The sequence below is a fragment of the Coregonus clupeaformis genome, chromosome 12 (assembly GCF_020615455.1).
Source record: "Coregonus clupeaformis isolate EN_2021a chromosome 12, ASM2061545v1, whole genome shotgun sequence".
NCBI lineage: Eukaryota > Metazoa > Chordata > Actinopteri > Salmoniformes > Salmonidae > Coregonus > Coregonus clupeaformis.
Window position 1 is genome coordinate 47,838,070 of NC_059203.1, and position 20,671 is coordinate 47,858,740.

General features: G+C 42.2%; 1 protein-coding gene across 1 annotated transcript; it reads right to left on the reverse strand.

Moving 5' to 3' along the window:
* Positions 1–787: 787 nt before the first annotated feature.
* On the reverse strand, positions 788–20,573 carry mst1 (macrophage stimulating 1). Its single transcript, XM_041892769.2, has 18 exons — positions 20,277–20,573; positions 16,617–16,761; positions 16,355–16,470; positions 16,095–16,209; positions 15,842–15,978; positions 15,507–15,627; positions 15,193–15,311; positions 14,907–15,078; positions 13,402–13,532; positions 13,163–13,265; positions 12,813–12,949; positions 12,128–12,160; positions 11,750–11,864; positions 3,014–3,091; positions 2,675–2,821; positions 2,342–2,448; positions 1,489–1,631; positions 788–1,247 (listed from the first exon to the last, which is right to left on the reverse strand). The coding sequence occupies exons 1-18, from the start codon at positions 20,329–20,331 to the stop codon at positions 1,086–1,088; spliced, it is 2,136 nt and encodes a 711-aa protein (XP_041748703.1). The 5' UTR covers positions 20,332–20,573; the 3' UTR covers positions 788–1,085.
* Between the last annotated feature and the right edge of the window lie 98 nt (positions 20,574–20,671).

Here is a 20,671-nt window from a genome sequence, read left to right on the forward strand (position 1 = left end):
ACCATCAGTCATATAAGTATTTGATTAGTCATCTATTATAAACATAATTTCATAAAAGTGAGCAGCATGAATTGCCAAACTGCCACTGAAACTGACCAAAGCCAGTAAAATCGGCACTCATTTGTTGTACTAATTTGTTGAACCAGAGTACACAAGTAGTCTGTTTAATTATCTTGGTTGTTTGTGTAAATGGGTATGTGTGTATCTGTGAATACTGTACGTGGATATGTGGATTTGTGAGTATCTACATTTGTTTGCGTGTAATGAGAAGAAAGCTAAAGTGTGTGTGAATGTGTGTGAGAGAGAGAGTGAGAGTTAGAGAGAGGAAGAGAGACCGAGAGAGAGAGAGAGAAAGAGAGAAAGAGTTAGTTTACTGCCTCTCTGCAGGCTGGTGTGTCTGAGATTCCGTTGGACTCTGATCTTGAGGTTTATTTAAGCTGAATTCCGTGGGCTCATCAGGACCGAGTTACAAAAATCCTCCTATAGAACCAGAAAGAATGTGCAGCGCATTCAGTTCTGTATAAGGCACAAAGGCATGTCTTTGGACATGGGGGCAGGCATCAAAACACAGGCAGTGGAGGGATTTCTTTAGAGGCTAGGGGGCAAAGAAGGTATTTTGGATGAGGGGAGGGGGGGTGGAGGGTTTGGTGGTCAGCAGGTTTAGTGAAGGGTGTGGGAGTGCTTTTGGGAAGCATGAGGTTAAGAAGGCATGTGCTTTACAAGGACATTCGTAGGTCACTGCCAAGGTTCAATATGTAATGTCTAATAATCTAATAACCACAAAAGATCAGGGTTATTATGGATATTTAGTTCTGATCCAAATTGTTCATAATGTGTTTGATTACACAGAGACAAAAGACAAGGGAAAACAGGGTTATTTACATATTATATTTTTGTCATAAGAATGTAGAATAATACACAACAACAGAGTATTATGGTCATAATGACGGATATTACAAAATATTATGTAGATGGTCACGGATAACAATTAGGCGGTTGTGGATTGTGAGCTATGGGGAGAGGGGTGAAAGCTGTCCAGTAGAACATAGGGCCAGTCACTGGTTGGTGACATACTGTATCTCTTACTAAGCCATCTCCATGACCTTCTTAATCCAGTCCACATAGACAGAGACACGGATGAAGATGCTGGGCTGGCCTGGGTGTCCACAGCGCCTCATGGGGATGATCACTCCCTCCAGCACCCAGCATTCACTGTTCTGACAGGCCAGAGGACCCCCGTAGTCTCTCTGGGGGTCAGATGGAAAGAACATATCACTGTCAGATCATTCTCACACAGTGACAGGACATATCGTAACTTAACGTGTGTGTGTGCCGGGCTGTATGTCACAGAATGAATTTCCTAAAGGATAAAATAGTCTTCATCTTATCATTCTCACACACCATAAACCTCAATCTCTCTCATAGAAGCAAACCACACACCCCATAGACAAATCCTCCACCTCACAAACACACCCGACCCAAACCTACCTCACAGGCACCCACCCCACCCTGGAAGGAGTTGGTGCACATCTCGTTCTCACGAACACGACCCCGAAAGTATTTGTTACAGTCCTTGTTGCTTATAACTGGTATTTGAGCCACATTGAGCACAGAGTCATCTGTAGAAGTGCCTGAGAAAGTGAGAGAAACATTGAAAGGGGGGGGTGGAGAGAACGAGATAATGAGAGAGAGGTGGGCATATGCTGAGTGGTACTGGAAATAACAACACCATCTGTTGGTCCAGGATCTGAAAAGCTGTTTCATTTACATGACACATTAGTGAAATGTTACTTCAAGGGCAGAAAAAGTTACCTAAAGAAACATTATGTCATAAATTAGGGTCCTAGGTTTTTCCTGAACGAATCATCTGGCCTGGAACAACCCAGGGCCCTGGTCGTAATTCAGCCATAGGATGGTGATATATAAAGGACATTATGAAGGAAAGGTATAAAGAGTACAACAGGAGAAATATGCAGATGAGGGTAATACAGATGTTGGTTCTTCATTTGAGCCAGTTTGCTACAGCAGGAAAATAATCCTGCAGCCACAGGAAATATGAATTATTATGTGGATTATAATTAATGGAAATTTTTGTATGGGTTGATACATTTTTCGTAAGGGAAAATCAAGTCTGAAATTGGGAAATTACAAACTTCAGAAGCCTTTTTAAACCTCAAATACACTACACATTTTAGATCTCCTGCATTGCAGGAAGGTTCTCCTCCAACAGGGTGATCAAATTAAGATCCTACATCTGTAAAAGAAAGGATAAAGATGAATATGGAGGAATGTGACTAAATTATATTGTGGTGTTACAATTATGAGCATAGCTCTCCTTTACCTTTAGTTTCCCCCCAGCCTGCGATCTCGCAGTAGGTTCCGTTTGGAACTATGTAGCGTTCAGGGGGCAGGCAGATCTGAGACACACGCTCGTTAAACTGGGCTGGGCTGAGGAAGAGGATGAGGAAGAGCATCAGCCTGAGCAGAATGGGTTTGCTGTTAAATCATATGGGGTGGACTAGTTGGATAAGGTAGGGTAGGATACTATTATTTGGGTACTGTCTGTGAAAAATATGTTTTATTGTCACATACACCGGATATGTGCAGTGAAATATGTGGTTTGTGCATGTGTGTGTGTCTACGTCCCTGGGTGCGTGTGTTCGTGTGTACGCACTATTCCAGTTGTAGCATGACCAGCTGGGACTCAGAGGGTCCACAGACGATCTTGGTGAGAGGGATAGTCTGTCGGTCGGGCTCTCCTTCACTAGGGTTACGGAACAATGTCCCCATCATGGCGGAGTATCCCGGAAGGTCCACATAACTGCACATAGAGAACACACACTGACCAACAATCTCCATCCTATTCAAGGGATTGACAAAATTTTTGTTGTTTTATGGTCTAGATCTGGGTCTTTTGTGTTTGAAAGTTTTTCCTTTTACTCTTTTTAAAAAACAATCATGATATAAATACTTGGTAATTAAGTCATGAGAAATAATAAATCATAAAGCATACCAAGAGGAGAAACACTGCTTAGTGCTGATCACCCATTTGGAGCTAACCAGGGAACCTCCACAGAAATGGTTACCTTTCCTGCACACATGGAGAGAAGGGTTATGAAGACTATGGTCAAACAGGGAGGGAGAGAGAGAGAGAGAGAGAGAGAGAGAGAGAGAGAGAGAGAGAGAGAGAGAGAGAGAGAGAGAGAGAGAGAGAGAGAGACATAGGTTATGAAGACTGGGCTCTAACAGGGAGAGAGATAGAGAGAGGTTATAAAGACTGGATAATAACAGAGAGAGAGAGAGAGAGAGAGAAAGCGAGAGAGAGAGATTATGAAGACTGGGCTCTAACAGGGAAAGAGAGAGAGGTTAGAAATACTGGAGAATAACAGGGAGGGAGAGAGAGCAAACAATAAATTGTTTGTTTTCAAGCTAGCTAGAGCTAATAGCTAAAAAATAAAAGGCTATTAAATAGCTGAGAAAAACGTTGTATTTTGCTACTTGTACTACTTTTCTTTTTAATTGAAGAAGAAGAAAATGAGCTGTTGATTTTTGCAGAAGTTTTCTGGGATGCTGTTGCAGCAAAAAGACAAGCCGGAAAAAGCTGAAAAAACTTGGAAAAGAGCTAGAAAATAAATGACCAAGAGAAAATCTAAACAGACATTATGTACCCTACAGATGTCTGCTCTTCCAAGGCAAAAAAAACGTTATAAGTAAAGTAATGAGTGAGTCACCTGAGACCTTGGTGGCAGACCTCACAACACTAGTGGGGAAGAAAACAACAACGAATCTCATATTTTATACTGAGAGCCCCTAAGCCTGGCACACTGCCCTGTCCACGAAATACCCAAAACATAGAAAGAATGTTACTGGAAAAGGCAGACAGTGTCACACCCTGGCTCTGGGACTCTATATGTTGAGCCAGGGTGTGTTCATTCTATGTGTTCTGTTTCTATGTTGGGAGTTCTAGTTTGTTTATTTCTATGTTGGCCTGAGTGACTCCCAATCAGAGGCAACGAGTGTCAGCTTGGCTGGTTGTCTCTGATTGGGAGCCATATTTAAACTGTCGGTTTTCCTTTAGTGTTTGTGGGATCTTGTTCCAGTTGGTTGTGTTTAGACTTAGGACGTCACGGTATCGTTTGTTGTTTTGTTATTCGTGTGTGCACTTTAATTAAATAAAGTATGTTCGCTCAACACGCTGCGCCTTGGTCTACTCGATACGACGATCGTGACAGACAGATAACAATCAATGAGGACAACGATGAAAACTGCCCCTGCCTCACTGTTAACGTCTACCATAATGACACCATCATGGTTCAGTGGTCGGAAAGCAGCCTGAGGAAGTTCCAAGAAGACTTCCAGTCCCCAGTCAACTGCAAGAAGGCTCTCCACAGACCAAAATCCAGGAGAAGATGACCCCTCCAAGCCCTGAAAAAAGCCACATCTCTCCAAGAATCTGCTCCTACATCAACTCTCTCAGAGACAGTCTATCTATTCTAGAAAGAGACTTTGCTGAGTTCAGGGAGAAATCCTTGACCTGCCAGAGCAGAGGCATTCAACAGCCGACAGAGGAGGAGACCAGCCTGGTGACTCAAGTGAAACAGCAGCGTAGTGAGAACAGGGAGCTACAGTCTACCACTACAGAACTAGAGGAGGACAACCAGGCCCTCAGAACAGAAGTGTGTCGCCTAAGAGAGATGCTGGCCACCACTGTCTACCACAGCCACCTGCAAGACCTACAGAGAGAGCTACATGAGCTGAAGGAAGAGGTCCTCAGCCACCAGCCCAGCCACACTGACACCGCCCCCTCCCACTCCCCATCACACACACAACACCTTCTCCCACTCACACTGACACACACACACCCCTGCCCAGCACTGGCCCGGGTAACAGAGACCGGAACAACCCAGAGATTGCACTGATGCGTCTCTTCCAGTGAAGGACCTCCTCCTCAGTGAATTTAATTTAAAAAATAATAGTGAAACATAAAAATAAAAAAAACATTTTTAGATAAAACTACACTAAATATATTCATGTCACCAAATAATTGATTAAAACACATTGTTTTGCAATGAAGGACTACAGTAGCCTCAGCAGCACTCTGTAGGGTAGCACCATGGTGTAGCCAGAGGACAGCTAGCTTCTGTCCTCCTCTGGGTACATTGACTTCAATACAAAACCTAGGAGGCTTATGGTTCTCACCCCCTTCCATAGACTTACACAGTAAATATGAAAACTTCCGTAGGATGTCCTCCAACCTATCAGAGCTCATGCAGCATGAACTGACATGTTGTCCACCCAAATAAAGGGTCAGAGAATGAATCTAGTACTGAAAGCATAAGCTACAGCTAGCTAGCACTGCAGTGCATAAAATGTGGTGAGTAGTTGACTCAAAGAGAGAGAAAGACAATAGTTGAACAGTTTTGAACAAATTAATTTCTTCCAGAATTAAGGAGAAGCAAGAGAGAGAGAGATAGCTATATTTGGTTGTATTTTTTTTATTTTTATGTTCACTTTCACTTAGCTAGCAAATGCAGCTAGCTAGTTTACCCTACTCAAACACCCGGCTCAAAACAGAGACGGATGCTATGTTAGCTAGCTAGCTATGGCTAACCAACACCGGAACTCTTCTAAGTCAAGGTAAGCTTTTGGTTTTATTAATTTATTGTCTCCAGGGCCCACCGGTGTAGCTGCTAAACTGCTTTCTGACCGGATGATTGTAGCAGATAGACTAACGCATTAGTTCTAGTAGTTCTAGTTGACTATGACGTGACAACGATGTAGGCTGTGTGTAGCGGTTAGTGGTCATGATATGAAGGTTTGGCTTGGAAAAGTTTTTTCGCCTGGTCACAGACAGCTGATGTGTTGTGCACTGAAGTCCACAAGCGAAGGGAAAAGGTGAGAGGAGGAGAGCATGTAGATGCGAGAAGGAATTACATATACAACGAGCAAAGTGATCATGCTGTTTTTATGTGGCTGCTATGAAAGCGAACTGTTTGCGTGTGATCAGGGGTGTATTCATTCCGCCGAATCTGTTGAAAAGGTTTTCTTAAACGGAAGGAAACAGAATGAAACGGGGATAAACATACCTGAATTTGTCCAATGGAAACTCTCATTTGCAACTGTTGGACTAATGACTACACCCTAGATCAGCTCGACGCAGGCAAGTATTTGAAAGGCGGTTTTGAATGTGTCACTGTCTGTCACCTTGATTACTCAAAATTCTCTCGACCTGTGCACCTACGTTGTAAACTTTCTTTCATAGGCTAGGTTGTAGCAACCTCATGATGGGTACAGTGAACATTTGAGTATCATGTAGTTGCCTAAACCTATTGATGTTCCATTGAGCTGGGTGAATGGAATATGAATGACAGTCATCCAATATGCTGTAATAGAAATCAGGCCATGCTCATAATTTTTTTTATAATCCTCCCTCATCTTAAATGGCACCAACCGCCACTGGTCTCGTCCCTGGGAAAATAGTAATCAAGCTCTGTTGTTGCCCCACCACAGACACTACATAGTCCCAGGGCCCCTCCTCAACATCCAAGGAGCCCCAAGCCACAAATAGCCCACATCCCCACTGTCCCAGTCACCACGCTGCCGCCCCACGAGTGGTCCTCATCCCCTGTCATGTGCCTTTTACTGAGGAGTGGCTTCCGTCTGGCCACTCTACCATAAAGGCCTGATTGATGGAGTGCTGCAGAGATAGTTGTCCTTCTGGAAGGTTCTCCCATCTCCAAAGAGGAACTCTGTAGCTCTGTCAGAGTTACCATTGGGTTCTTGGTCACCTCCCTGACGAAGGCCCTTCTCCCTCGATTGCTCAGTTTAGCCAGGCGGCCAGCTCTAGGAACAGTCTTGGTGGATCCAAACTTCTTCCATTTTAGAATGATGGAGACCACTGTGTTCTTGGGGACCTTCAATGCTGCAGACATTTTTTGGTACCGTTCTCCAGACCTGTGCCTCGACACAATCCTGTCTCGGAGCTCTACGGACAATTCCTTCAACCTCATGGCTTGGTTTTTGCTCTGACATGCACTGTCAACTGTGGGACCTTATATAGACAGGTGTGTTCCTTTCCAAATCATGTCCAATCAATTGAATTTACCACAGGTGGACTCCAATCAAGTTGTAGAAACATCTCAAGGATGATCAATGGAAACAGAATGCACCTGAGCTCAATTTCGAGTCTCATAGCAAAGGGTCTGTTTTTTATTGTTAATACACATGCAAACATTTCTAAAAACCTGTTTTTGCTTTGTCATTATGGGGTATTTTGTGTAGATTGATGAGGAAAATGTTTTCTTTAATCCATTTTAGAATAAGGCTGTAACGTAACAAAATGTGGAAAAAGGGAAGGGGTCTGAATACTTTCTGAATGCACTGTTTATATAACATTCAGCGGTTTGTGCTCTTCAACTTTTGGTTGTGAAAAGCACAGACTCAGACATCATAGATAATGTACATAGTTCAGACGTTATTATGCTTCTAGTGACATGGAGTCGAAGATTTACAAACATCCTCTCCCAAAAATTACAGGGAGTTTACTGTAGGCCTACCGTCAGTGAAACATCCACATGGAAAATGTGGCAGAGACTCAGGAGGGATTATAATCTGGTTTAAAGAGAGAAATGGAAAAACATGCATTTTGGCTAAAGATATATATTTTTATTGTTAACTCAGATAGAGGCATTTACATGTGTGCAATGTGTATGCCCTCATCTGAATTTCAATATTTTAACAAATATTTTTTTCTGACTCCGTATTCTGATATAATTCATTTTGAGTCAGTAGGCAAAGTTCTGTGAATGGGGGATTTAAATGCTAGAACTGGTAAAGAACCAGACTACATAGATTTAGAGGGAAACACCAATGTACGTCTGTGTATGAATCACAACTGACTACAGAGAGAGAGAGCTATGACAGTTCTGTCAACAAAAATGGGAAACAAGTGCTCCAGCCATAGATGTGGGAAGAGGTTTGGGGCTGGGGGTGCTGCGATGATTTTTTTGCCCTTGCTACAGATCTATATTGGTCCACTAATACAGGACTAGTAAAGGCCCAGTGCACTACTTTTATGAATAAAAAATGTAATAATAATAATAATAATTAGTATTTTTTTAATTCCTGATTTTTCAGGGGGTGCTGCAGCAGCTATGGCTCCAGCTCTGTAAAAGCCTGGGTCTGTACATTGTTAACGGCAGGAGGAAGGGTGACTTTCTGGGTAGGTTTACTTATTGATCTGAACTAGGAAACAGTGCAGTCCACTAGGTCATAACAGATATGGAGCAAGAAAAAATCAATGCCTTTATGGTCATGCCACAACTCCCCTTGTCAGACCACTGCCAAATTAGAATTTATGTGAAAAAATCAGATAAACCACCATTACATTTAAAACCAGAACTCTACCCCCGCCTGTCCACATAGAAGTGGAAAAAACTAGCCATGTTGAATATGAGGCAGCATTAAATAGCATTGATATTGAAAACTTGATTTACATTTTTTTTTAACCAAATCTAAACATGACAAAGATGGCATTAAGCCACTGATAAACGTATATATTCATAAATCTGGCAAAAATAAATAAATAAGAAAAATGTGAAAAATTGAACATTAAAAAAGAAAGAACGACCAAAGGATAAATGGTTTGACAAAGAATGTTCAACTGCGAGAAAACAACTAAGACTTTTGTCAAACTAAAAACACCAGGAGACAAGTCTCATATACCAATAGGCCCTAAACCAACATAAGAAAATCCCTCTATATGACCATTGAGCTTGACAAAATAGAGTGGCAATCAATCAAAATCAATTGTGGGAATTATGAAGGAAATTAGATAACACTGTTAAAAAGAAAGACTTCCCAATCAAAGATTGGATTATCTGGAAACAGCATTTTGCAAACCTCTATAAATTCCCAATTAAAAAAGAACTTAACTCCATCCAAAGATCAGTAATAGAACAATTAAAATAATTAGAATTAACAGTAAAAACCCAATGAAACCAGCTGGACAATCCTATTACATTGTCTAAACTAATTTATAAAATAAAGGCCCTCAAGAGCGGTAAAGCCTCTGGGCCAGACAGCATTCGAACAGAGATGCTGAAACACAGCATCACTAAGTTGAGAGAGGCTATTCTCAAGGTGTTTATCCTAGCGATGAGGGTAGGCTACTTTCCTGAGATCTGGAGCCAAGGCTTTATCACACCTATATGTACAACCCCCCTCAGAACAGCCTCAAATCATTGGGGTATTGACTCTACAAGGTGTCTAAAGCATTCCGCAGGGATGCTGGCCAATGTTGACTCCAATGCTTCCCACAGTTGTGTCAAGTTGCCTGGATGTCCTTTGGGTGGTGGACCATTCTTGATACACACGGGAAACTGTTAAGCGTGAAAAACCCAGCAGCGTTGTATTTCTTGACACAAACTGGTGCGCCTGGCACCTACTACCATACCCCGTTCAAAGGCACTTAAATCTTTTGTTTTTGAATGGCACACATACACAATCCATGTTTCAATTGTCTCAAGGCTTAAAGATCCTTCTTTAACCCATCTCCCCCCCTTCATCTACACTGATTGAAGTGGATTTAACAAGTGATATCAATAAGGGATCATAGCTTTCACCTGGATTCACCTGGTTAGTCTATGTCATGGAAAGAGTTCTTAATGTTTTGTACACTCAGTGTAGAGGCATCTCTGTTAGTAGTAATTTAGGAAAGGTTTTCTGTAGCATAATGAATGCCAGAATTCAGGCCTTCTTAAGTGAACACAACATTTTACGAAAAAGTCTAATTGGATTCCTCACTAAACACTGAACAACAGATCACATATACTGTATATCCTCCATACCTTGGTCAAAAAACATGTTCACCAAACTCACAAAGGAAACATATTTGCCTTGTTTTATCGACTTTCAAAAAGCCTTTGATTCCTTATGGGATGAAGCACTGTTCTTAAAACCGCATCAAAGTGGTGTAGGAGGCAAGGTCTATGATATTATTAATGTGATCTATAAGGAAAACAAATGTTGTATAAAAGTTGACACCAAAATAACACAATTCTTTAGTCAGGACAGAGGTGTAAGAGAAGGTTGCAATATTAGTCCAACCTTATTCAATATTTATATAAATGAACTGGCTACAGAACAATCAACATCTCTGGGACTCACCCTAGAAGACAAATAAATAAAGTGTATTTTATATGCCAATGACTTAGTAATCTTGTCACCAACAGAACAGGGGGTACAACAAAGCTGGTCCTTGCTAGAACAGTATTGTAAGGACTGGACACTATCTATTAATATGGAAAAAAAACTGAGTAATGATCTTTCTGAAAAAGTCCTGATCTCAGGAAAGTAGATACCATTTCACCCTAGAAACACACCACCAACCCTGAAACACACCACCAACTATATTTACCTTGGTGGTTTGACATGGCCATATAGTCTCTAACAGATAAAGCATGCAGATCATATTTTGCAATCAGAGAGACCCTGTATAAATGTAACCAACCAATAAGAATTTGGCTTAAACTATTTTACTCTGTCATAACTCCAATCCTTCTACTGTATGTGGCAGGAAAATTTGGGACCCCCTTCCCAATTTAAAATATACAGTACATCATGGGATAAAAGCCCCACTGAAATGTTTTACCTGGAATTTTGTACAAATATTCTAGGTGTGCACAGAAATGCCCGAAACCTAACCTGTAGGGCAGAACTTGGAGATTTCCCCTAGCACTAGTAATTGAGAAAAGAGACACCAAATTCTGGACTCACCTAACACACTGTGATCCAGAATATTATCATCACAAGGCTTTCTTATGCAAACACTGCAACACAAAGAGTGACCCTTTAGAACAACTGGCCCAAAAGCACCAGCTAAATTCAACCATTTGACCACAAATAACAAAATTCAAACAAATAGAAATCTCTAACCAAAATACATAGACTATTGGCAAAATGAAATTCAATTGAATCACAAGCTTCAATGTTACCAAATTCTAAAAAAAGATATGAAAGTAGCATAACACCTTTTCAAAATCAAAGAATTCAAACAACAGAAGACATTAACAATATACAGATTCAATGACCATAGCCTGGCAATAGAGACAGGATGCCATAGAAAAACATGGAAGGTCAGAGAGGAAAGACTATGTAAGCACTGTGGGTCGGGTGAAGTAGAGCATGAACAGCACTTCCTACTCCATTGCTCCAAATATTATCTCCTGAAATTTTAAGAAAGAATTGCAGGATTTCATGAACTGGCTGTTGAGGAGAAAATCTGCATTTTGTTAGGAGAAAACGTCGAGACAGTAGATCTTGCTGCAGATGATGTTCTGGGCTGTCATAATATAAGAGATGTCATACACATGAACCTTTCTAGATAGAATTTCAAATTGCTTAAAAAAAAAAAACGTATTCTTCTTATTTTCTATGTATAATTGTTTTTGTATATATACAGTATACTGTATATTATTATTGTTGGTCAAACATATTGTTCATTTATGTAATACTTCATATACATTGTTTTGGCAACAGTGGCAACAACCCATTCATACCAATAAAGCATTTATTGAATTGAATTGAGAGAGAGAGATATAGGAGAGACTGGGCTCTAACAGGGAGAGAGAGAGAGAGGCCATGAACACTGGTCTCTAACAGGGGAGACAGAGAGGTTATGAAGACTGGGGCTGGGGTCTCTATTGCTGAGTAAATCTCAATGCGCTAACACTGCCCCTCTCAGACCGACCTGTCTCTGAGGCTGACCGTCCAGGGAGAGTTTCCAGGACCCCCACCAACAATACGCAGCATGCTCTTGACGAAACGATCATCTCTCTTCCCACACTCATTAAACTCCACCTTCTCTGTGTGCACACACGCACGCACACACACACACACACACACACACGCACACACACACACGCACACGCACACGCACACGCACACGCACACGCACACACACACACACACACACACACACACACACACACACACACACACACACACACACACACACACACACACACACACACACACACTTCAGTTAATGAGTAAAGTAGTGTACATATGTCCACTTTCAGGAAATACTTATTTTTCATTCTAGTTGCATATCCCATTAGGAACGTACCTGCTGGCTCAATGATGGACACTTTCTCCCCAGCTGTTCAAACAACAATAAGCAGAATAATCTTTTAATCACTTTGAAATAACACAGAGCCATGGAGGGATTAATGCTTTGAGCAAAATGGATGAAAAGAGCTTTATAGTGTTAGTAAGTTAACATTAGGCCTACTTTTGCAGTGTACAGAGATAAGAGACACTGGCTAAAACTACATCATGTGTACTAATCATACTACATACTATTTAGAATGTACTGTTTAGTAAAAATGAATGCAGTAAGCAACAAATATCAACATACTAGGCTCACCCATCCTGAGAATGTGTCATCTAATGTGCAAGTGCGTTGATTCCCGCCATTCGTTCATTTGGGTACAGCGTGTCCCCTTATCTCATTATCAGCTTATTATCAGCTTTGTCAAACACACGCAAGTCTGGAAAGATTATTCTCTTCCTCAAAAGTGTGCAGCAAATTCTACTAGATGAAAAGCCGAAATGAGTATAACATCCTGGCATTTAAAGCATAGGCCTACTCGATTTTTTTATTTTCACATACTATAAAATGCCTACTATGTAGAAAGAAAGTATGGGTATTCGGATACGGCCAATGAGTGATGAAGTAACAAGAGAAAGATATTGAGAGAGGAATGTAATGCCTAAGGGCACAGAGGTATGGGGGGGATGGTAATCTTTACCGCATTGCTTGATGGCGCAGTAGTCAAACTCTGTTTTGGGGTCAGTGGTGTAGCACCAGGGTCCGTGTTGGTCCCCATCTGGGTTCCGGCAGTAGTTCTCTGTCAGGTTGCCCTCAGGGTGGGTCCCTGGGTTTATCCTGGAAAACCACAGTACAGTACAAGCACTAAACCTACCTACGCATGCCACAGCAGACACTCCTACACACACATGCTACTATCCCATACATACATACATTGAAAGAAAAATAAATAAATAAAAATACATATATATTCAATCTTTGACACCACCAAACATACCTGCCAAATTCTTGTTAAATTTCATTTTAGAATCTACTGGTTATTTATCATACTTTGTTTTGTGAGGCATGTTGACACTCCACTTTTGGCAGGTGACACCCTTCCGCGTCTTTCGGACTACACCCCTGTAGTTTTTACCATTTTCCTGGTAACAATCTGGGGTGTGGGGAAAAAGGACATGAAAACATGATGACAGAAACCCCTTCTATGAGTTATCAAATAGATTTCTGTTTGAGGACCCTAGATTGCATGGCGAGTGCATTGGTCCCATAAACAGCAGAGGGCAGTGTACCCTCGGCTTCAATGTCGTCTGCACAGCGTTTGATATGCAAGCAGAGAGCCGTCCTCATCTCAGGCACAGACGTGAAGCACCAGGGAGCCTCGGATCCATCTGGGTTACGACAGTAGTTCTCCTCCAAGCCCCTGGGAGCAATGGTCCAGAAATCCAGAAAAACGCATGTCAAAAATGTTATACATTTATTTGCATTTTAATGACGGAAATAAGTATTTGACCCCTCAGCAAAACATGGCACCGTCCATCGTCCCTTTGATGCGGTGAAGTTGTCCTGTCCCCTTAGCAGAAAAACACCCCCAAAGCATAATGTTTCCACCTCCATGTTTGACGGTGGGGATGGTGTTCTTGGGGTCATAGGCAGCATTCCTCCTCCTCCAAACACAGCGAGTTGAGTTGATGCCAAAGAGCTAGATTTTGGTCTCATCTGACCACAACACTTTCACCCAGTTCTCCTCTGAATCATTCAGATGTTCATTGGCAAACTTCAGACAGGCCTGTATATGTGCTTTCTTGAGCAGGGGGACCTTGCGGGCGCTGCAGGATTTCAGTCCTTCACTGCGTAGTGTGTTACCAATTGTTTTCTTGGTGACTATGGTCCCAGCTGCCTTGAGATCATTGACAATATCCTCCCGTGTAGTTCTGGGCTGATTCCTCACCGTTCTCATGATCATTGCAACTCCACGAGGTGAGATCTTGCATGGAGCCCCAGGCTGAGGGAGATTGACAGTTATTTTGTATTTCTTCCATTTGCGAATAATCGCACCAACTGTTGTCACCTTCTCACCAAGCTGCTTGGCGATGGTCTTGTAGCCCATTCCAGCCTTGTGTAGGTCTACAATCTTGTCCCTGACATCCTTGGAGAGCTCTTTGGTCTTGGCCATGGTGGAGAGTTTGGAATCTGATTGATTGATTGCTTCTGTGGACAGGTGTCTTTTATACAGGTAACAAACTGAGATTAGGAGCACTCCCTTTAAGAGTGTGCTCCTAATCTCAGATCGTTACCTGTATAAAAGACACCTGGGAGCCAGAAATCTTTCTGATTGAGAGGGGGTCAAATACTTATTTCCCTCATTAAAATGCAAATCAATTTATAACATTTTTGACATGCGTTTTTCTTGATGTTTTTGTTGTTATTCTGTCTCTCACTGTTCAAATAAACCTACCATTAAAATTGTAGACTGATCATTTCTTTGTCAGTGGGCAAACGTACAAAATCAGCAGGGGATCAAATACTTTTTTCCCTCACTGTAGGTCAAAATAACACAGGGATCACTATTCATGGGTATATGTTGGATGTATGCTACTGATTCTGGATAAGCGTCTGCTATGACTAAAATGTAAATGTGTCTAGGAACATAAACCCAAGATCCGCCATTCATGTAGATCCTCATCTCAAGACCCTTCATTTCACTCCTTACTCCACCATCCTCATCATCACCACCACTCACTAACCATCATCCCGCTGCCCATCCATCCCTCTATCGCCCATTCCTCTGGCTTACTTGCATTCGTAGGTGTTTGGGTAGAAGGGGTGCTCATGAGGGTACTGGGCGTCCCACCGCTGACAGGCAATGCCGCCGGTCGTCTCGTTCACTTTACCGCGGTAATCCTCCCCGCGACCACGGAAACAGTTTGTGGTGTAGCTGGATCGGAGGCGTCTCTTTGGAACCACAGCTAGAGCGAAAGGAGAGATGATGATGTAGATTGTATTATATTGTTATTACATTGTTATAAAAATGGAATAGTGTGAATGAATGGACAGGGAGGGTGTATGAGGGACAGACGTACAGCACTTGCTGATCTGGCAGCTCTCTCTCTCCATATCAGGGTCTGTGGTGTAACACCAGGGAACAGGGGAGGCATCTGGGTTACGGCAGTAGTTATCATCCAAGCTCTTATCTGGATACCTGGAACGCACAGTATTCCATGTTAGGAACTTCTCATTACATTGGAAATATTGATCGTTCTCTACTCTATTACAGTACAACATATTGATTAGAGACAAGTAATGCTGACAGGATACGAAGGCATGTAGGCCTACAACAAAAAGCATGTAAAAGAGTGGAGTGGTAGTGATAACAGTGGTTGGCAGACAGACATACTTCTCAGGCTGGTAGATGTGTTGTTGTGGGTACTGCTGGTCCCAACGTTGACACTCTCTGCCACTCACTGTGTGGTCAACCTGGCCCCTGTAGTCTTCCCCATTACATGTTATACACACCTCTGTGCACAAACCCAAACACACACAGTCTATAGCAACACTTTTCTACAATGATGTTCTCTATGATCAAAACAGACATGCCAAACAGATAATTAGATCGAAGACAATACACACACCACAGTCAATCATTTACACATAGTGTTATTGCAGTATCTTTAGAAACATTTGGAATTGCAATCCTTCAACCACTGGAATGTTGAACAGAATGGGATGTACCATCTTTGCAGTGGGGGATATTGCAGCTCTCATAGCGGCGTTCTGGATCAGTGGTGTAGCACCACGGCCCGATGCGGTCCCTATCTGGGTTCCTGCAGTAGTTCAGCTCCAAGCCATTAGTGGCTGTGGGTGTCCATCTATGACAGGTATAGAAACAAAATATGTGTGAGAGACAGAGACATATGTTATCATATTTTGCTTTGGGTCATGGTTTCCAAACTACTACTCCCATAAATCAACGGGATGATCTTACCTGTGATCGTGTGGGAACTTTGACCACCACTGTTGACAAGTATGGCCATTTTTCGTTGTGAACACCTTGCCTCGATAGTCTTCCCCTTTACCCACAATGCACTTCCTTACGTAGACTGCACATGGAAGAAAAAAATCTGTATTTTCAAACTAAAATCACAGCGTGCTACTGACACAACACAACTCATTTTGTAGCATTATACAATTCACTGAGAACATAAATGACAGAGAACATGACCTCACTTTGACCCCAAAGCTTACCCTTCTTCTCATACAGATCACAGTTGACGTTCCTCTTGACCTCTGCGTTGCTGCCATCCTCCACCCATGGCAGCTGTTTACAGGTGATGGAGCGGCGCGTCTCGTAGTTGAAGGCTCTAATGAAAGGAGTTTTCATGTTAGCTTGTGTTATATTTTTTACGAATTTGGGGGTAGACTAACTGGCACTCAAACCTGTAAGTCCAACACCTTATCTGCTAAGATTGCTAGGTGATGTACTAAGGTCATACAACACTCCGGGTACCTGCAGTCCAGTGTGTGTGAGCAGCGTCTGGCACAGTCCTCCAGCGTCAGACCAGGCAGTATCAGCACCCGTGCAGAGTTCCAGGAGGTAGGAACCAGCTCCCTTCCCTCAGAACGCTGGAAGTCATTCAGAGGACTGCGGGACCCTATGGCCAAATACAAACACACAGTCCTAATGTCTGGGAACTTACACTATACAGTACCAGTCAAACGTTTGGACACACTTACTCATTCAAGGGTTTTTCTTTATTTTTACTATTTTCTACATTGTGTAATAATAGTGAAGACATCAAAACTATGAAATAACACATATGGAATCATGTAGTAACCAAAAAAGTGTTAAACAAATCAAAATATATATCTGAGATTTGAGAGTCTTCAAAGTAGCCACCCTTTGCCTTGATGACAGCTTTGCACACACTTGGCATTATGTCAACCAACTTCATGAGGAATGCTTTTCCAACAGTCTTGAAGGAGTTCCCACATATGCTGAGCACTTGTTGGCTACTTCCTTCAGTCTGCGGTCCAACTCATCCCAAACCATCTCAATTGGGTTGAGGTCGGGTGATTGTGGAGGCCATGTCATCTGATGCAGCACTCCATCACTCTCCTTCTTGGTCAAATAGCTCTTACACAGCCTGGAGGTATGTTGGGTCATTGTCCTGTTGAAAAACAAATGATAGTCCCACTAAGCGCAAACCAGATGGGATGGCGTATCGCTGCAGAATGCTGTGGTAGCCATGCTGGTTAAGTGTGCCTTGAATTCTAAATAAATCACCTACAGTGTCACCAGCAAAGCACCCCCACACCATCACACCTCCTCCTCCATGCTTCACGGTGGGAACCACACATGCGGAGATCATCCGTTCACCTACTCTGCATCTCACAAAGACACAGCGGTTGGAACCAAAAGTCTCAAATTTGGACTCATCAAACCAGAAGATAGTTTCCACCGGTCTAATGTCCATTGCTCGTGTTTCTTGGCTCAAGCAAGTCTCTTCTTCTTATTGGTGTCCTTTAGTAGTGGTTTCTTTGCAGCAATTCGACCATGAAGGCCTGATTCACGCAATCTCCTCTGAACAGTTAATGTTGAGATGTGTCTGTTACTTGAACTCTGTGAAGCATTTATTTGGCCTGCAATTTCTGAGGCTGGTAACTCTAATGAACTTATCCTCTGCTGCAGAGGTAACTCTGGGTCTTCCTTTCCTGTGGCGGTCCTCATGAGAGCCAGTTTCATCATAGCGCTTGATGGTTTTTGCGACTGCACTTGAAGAAACTTTTGAAGTTCTTGAAATTTTCCGGATTGACTGACCTTCATGTGGTCCTCTGTAGCTCAGCTGGTAGAGCACGGCGCTTGTAACGCCAAGGTAGTGGGTTCGATCCCCGGGACCACCCATACACAAAAGAAAATGTATGCACGCATGACTGTAAGTCGCTTTGGATAAAAGCGTCTGCTAAATGGCATATTAAATATTAAAATTAAATGATGGACTGTCATTTCTCTTTGCTTATTTGAGCTGTTCTTGCCATAATATGGACTTGGTCTTTTACCAAATAGGGCTATCTTCTGTATACCACCCCTACCTTGTCACAACACAACTGATTGGCTCAAACGCATTACGAAGGAAAGAAATTCCACAAATTAACTTTTAACAAGGCACACCTGTTAATTCAAATGCATTCCCGGTGACTGCCTCATGAAGCTGGTTGAGAGAATGCCAAGAGTGTGCAAAGCTGTCATCAAGGCAAATGGTGGCTACTTTGAAGAATCTCAAATCTCAAATATATTTTGATTTGTTTAACACTTTTTTGGTTACTACATGATTCCATATGTGTTATTTCATAGTTTTGATGTCTTCACTATTATTATACAATGTAGAAAATAATAAAAATTAAGAAAAACCCTTGAATGAGTAGGTGTGTCCAAACTTTTGACTGGTACTGGATATACAAAAGTATGTGGACACCCCTTCAAATTAATGGATTAGGCTATTTCAGCAACACCCGTTGCTGACAGGTGTATCAAATCGAGCACACATCCATGCAATCTCCATAGACAAACATTGGCAGTAGAATGGCCTTACTGAAGAGCTCAGTGGCTTTCAACGTGACACCGTCATAGGATGCCACCTTTCCAACAAGTCAGTTTGTCAAATTTCTGCCCTGCTAGAGCTGCCCCGGTCAACTGTAAGTGCTGTTATTGTGAAGTGGAAAAGTCTAGGAGCAACAACGGCTCAGCCGCAAAGTGGTAGGCCACACAAGCTCACAGAACGGGACCGCCGAGAGCTGAAGCATGCATTACGTAAAAATCGTCTGTCCTCGGTTGCAACACTCACTACAGAGTTCCAAACTGCCTCTGGAAGCAACGTCAGCACAATAACTATTAGTCGGGAGCTTCATGAAATGGGTTTCCACGGCCGAGCAGCCGCACACAAACCTAAGATCACCATACGCAATACCAAGCGTTGGCTGGAGTGGTGTAAAGCTCGCCGCTATTGGACTCTGGGTTTGGCGAACGCTACCTGCCCCAATGCATAGTGCCAACTGTAAAGTTTGGTGGAGGAGGAATAATGGTCTGGAGCTGTTTTTCATGGTTCGGGCTAGGCCCTTTAGTTCCAGTGAAGGGAAATCTTAACGCTACAGCATACAATGAGATTATAGATGATTCTGTGCTTCAAACTTTGTGGCAACAGTTTGGGGAAGGCCATTTTCTGTTTCAGCATGACAATGCCCCCATGCACAAAGCGAGGTCCATACAGAAATGGTTTGTTGAGATCGGTGTGGAAAATCTTGACTGGCCTGCACAGAGCCCTGACCTCAACTCCATCGAACACCTTTGGGATGAATTGGAACGCCGACTGCGAGGCAGGCCTAATCGCCCAACATCAGTGCCCGACCTCACTAATGCTCTTGTGGCTGAATGGAAGCAAGTCCCCGCAGCAATGTTCCAACATCTAGTGGAAAGCCGGCTGTTATAGCAGCAAAGGGGGGACCAACTCAATATTAATGAAATGTTTGACGAGCAGGTGTCCACACACTTTTGCTCATGTAGTGTATCATTATAGCTAACCACTATCTTACTGGAGTGTTAAAATAAGTGGTTGTTTCAGAAGGGTTTTGGTTAGAAGTTCTAACTTAAAATCACATGTAATACGTCCTTTGGTAGGCCTATCTACTGAATTAACAAACAGTACATGTTGGGCACCCAGCTGTCTGTGTGTCAGCTATCTGCTGAACAACATTTGCGCATGGGTCTGACTGAGCATAATAAGACCTTTGGACCACCACACAATTTTTTGTGAAGCTTACATGAATGGACAAGTGACTCTATCAAAACACTTCAACTGACAGAATCACACTTTTGACAGACTGTAATCAGTAAAATTACAGATTTATATATTATATGTATTGCGTCCATTAATAGCAAAACTATACTGCCACCTAATCTTTTTTGCTGCAGTCACTTATGCAGTGTAAACTGAGCTGACCCAGGAATACAGTGTACACCAACAAAAAAGCACATCAATTCAACAACATCAAATCATTCAACTAATCGCAGTTGCATTATTGAATTAGGCAATTGGCACATTAATCTGAAATAGAATAACAAATAGAATAACCCCCCAAAATAAAAAATAAATATATAAGTTATTTTTCTTACCACTGACCAATCCCCTCCAAAATGCCAGGAGAACACAGGAAAGAATGAGTTTCATGGTTACAGAAGAGAATAAGACTGAGAGCAGTGCTGGATGGAAGCAGATCCAAGGACTAAATTTTTCTGACAATTCTGGAGTTCCTCAGGCTGGCATGTTTTTACGAAATTGATTAGGCTAGAGCAAGGTGTCAAATTAAGAAGCCTATAAACAATATGTATTGTGTTGTTTGTTGGACGGGAAAAGCCAGAGTTACGAAATCAGTGTGAATGTAATGACTTTATCCCGTCCACCCACACGTTAATATTGAAAAGCTTAATCAAACAGAGGCGCCTACCCCAAAAAGACAACCAATCGGTAAGTTCATTAATCATTAATGAAATGTAGCGTAGATGAACTC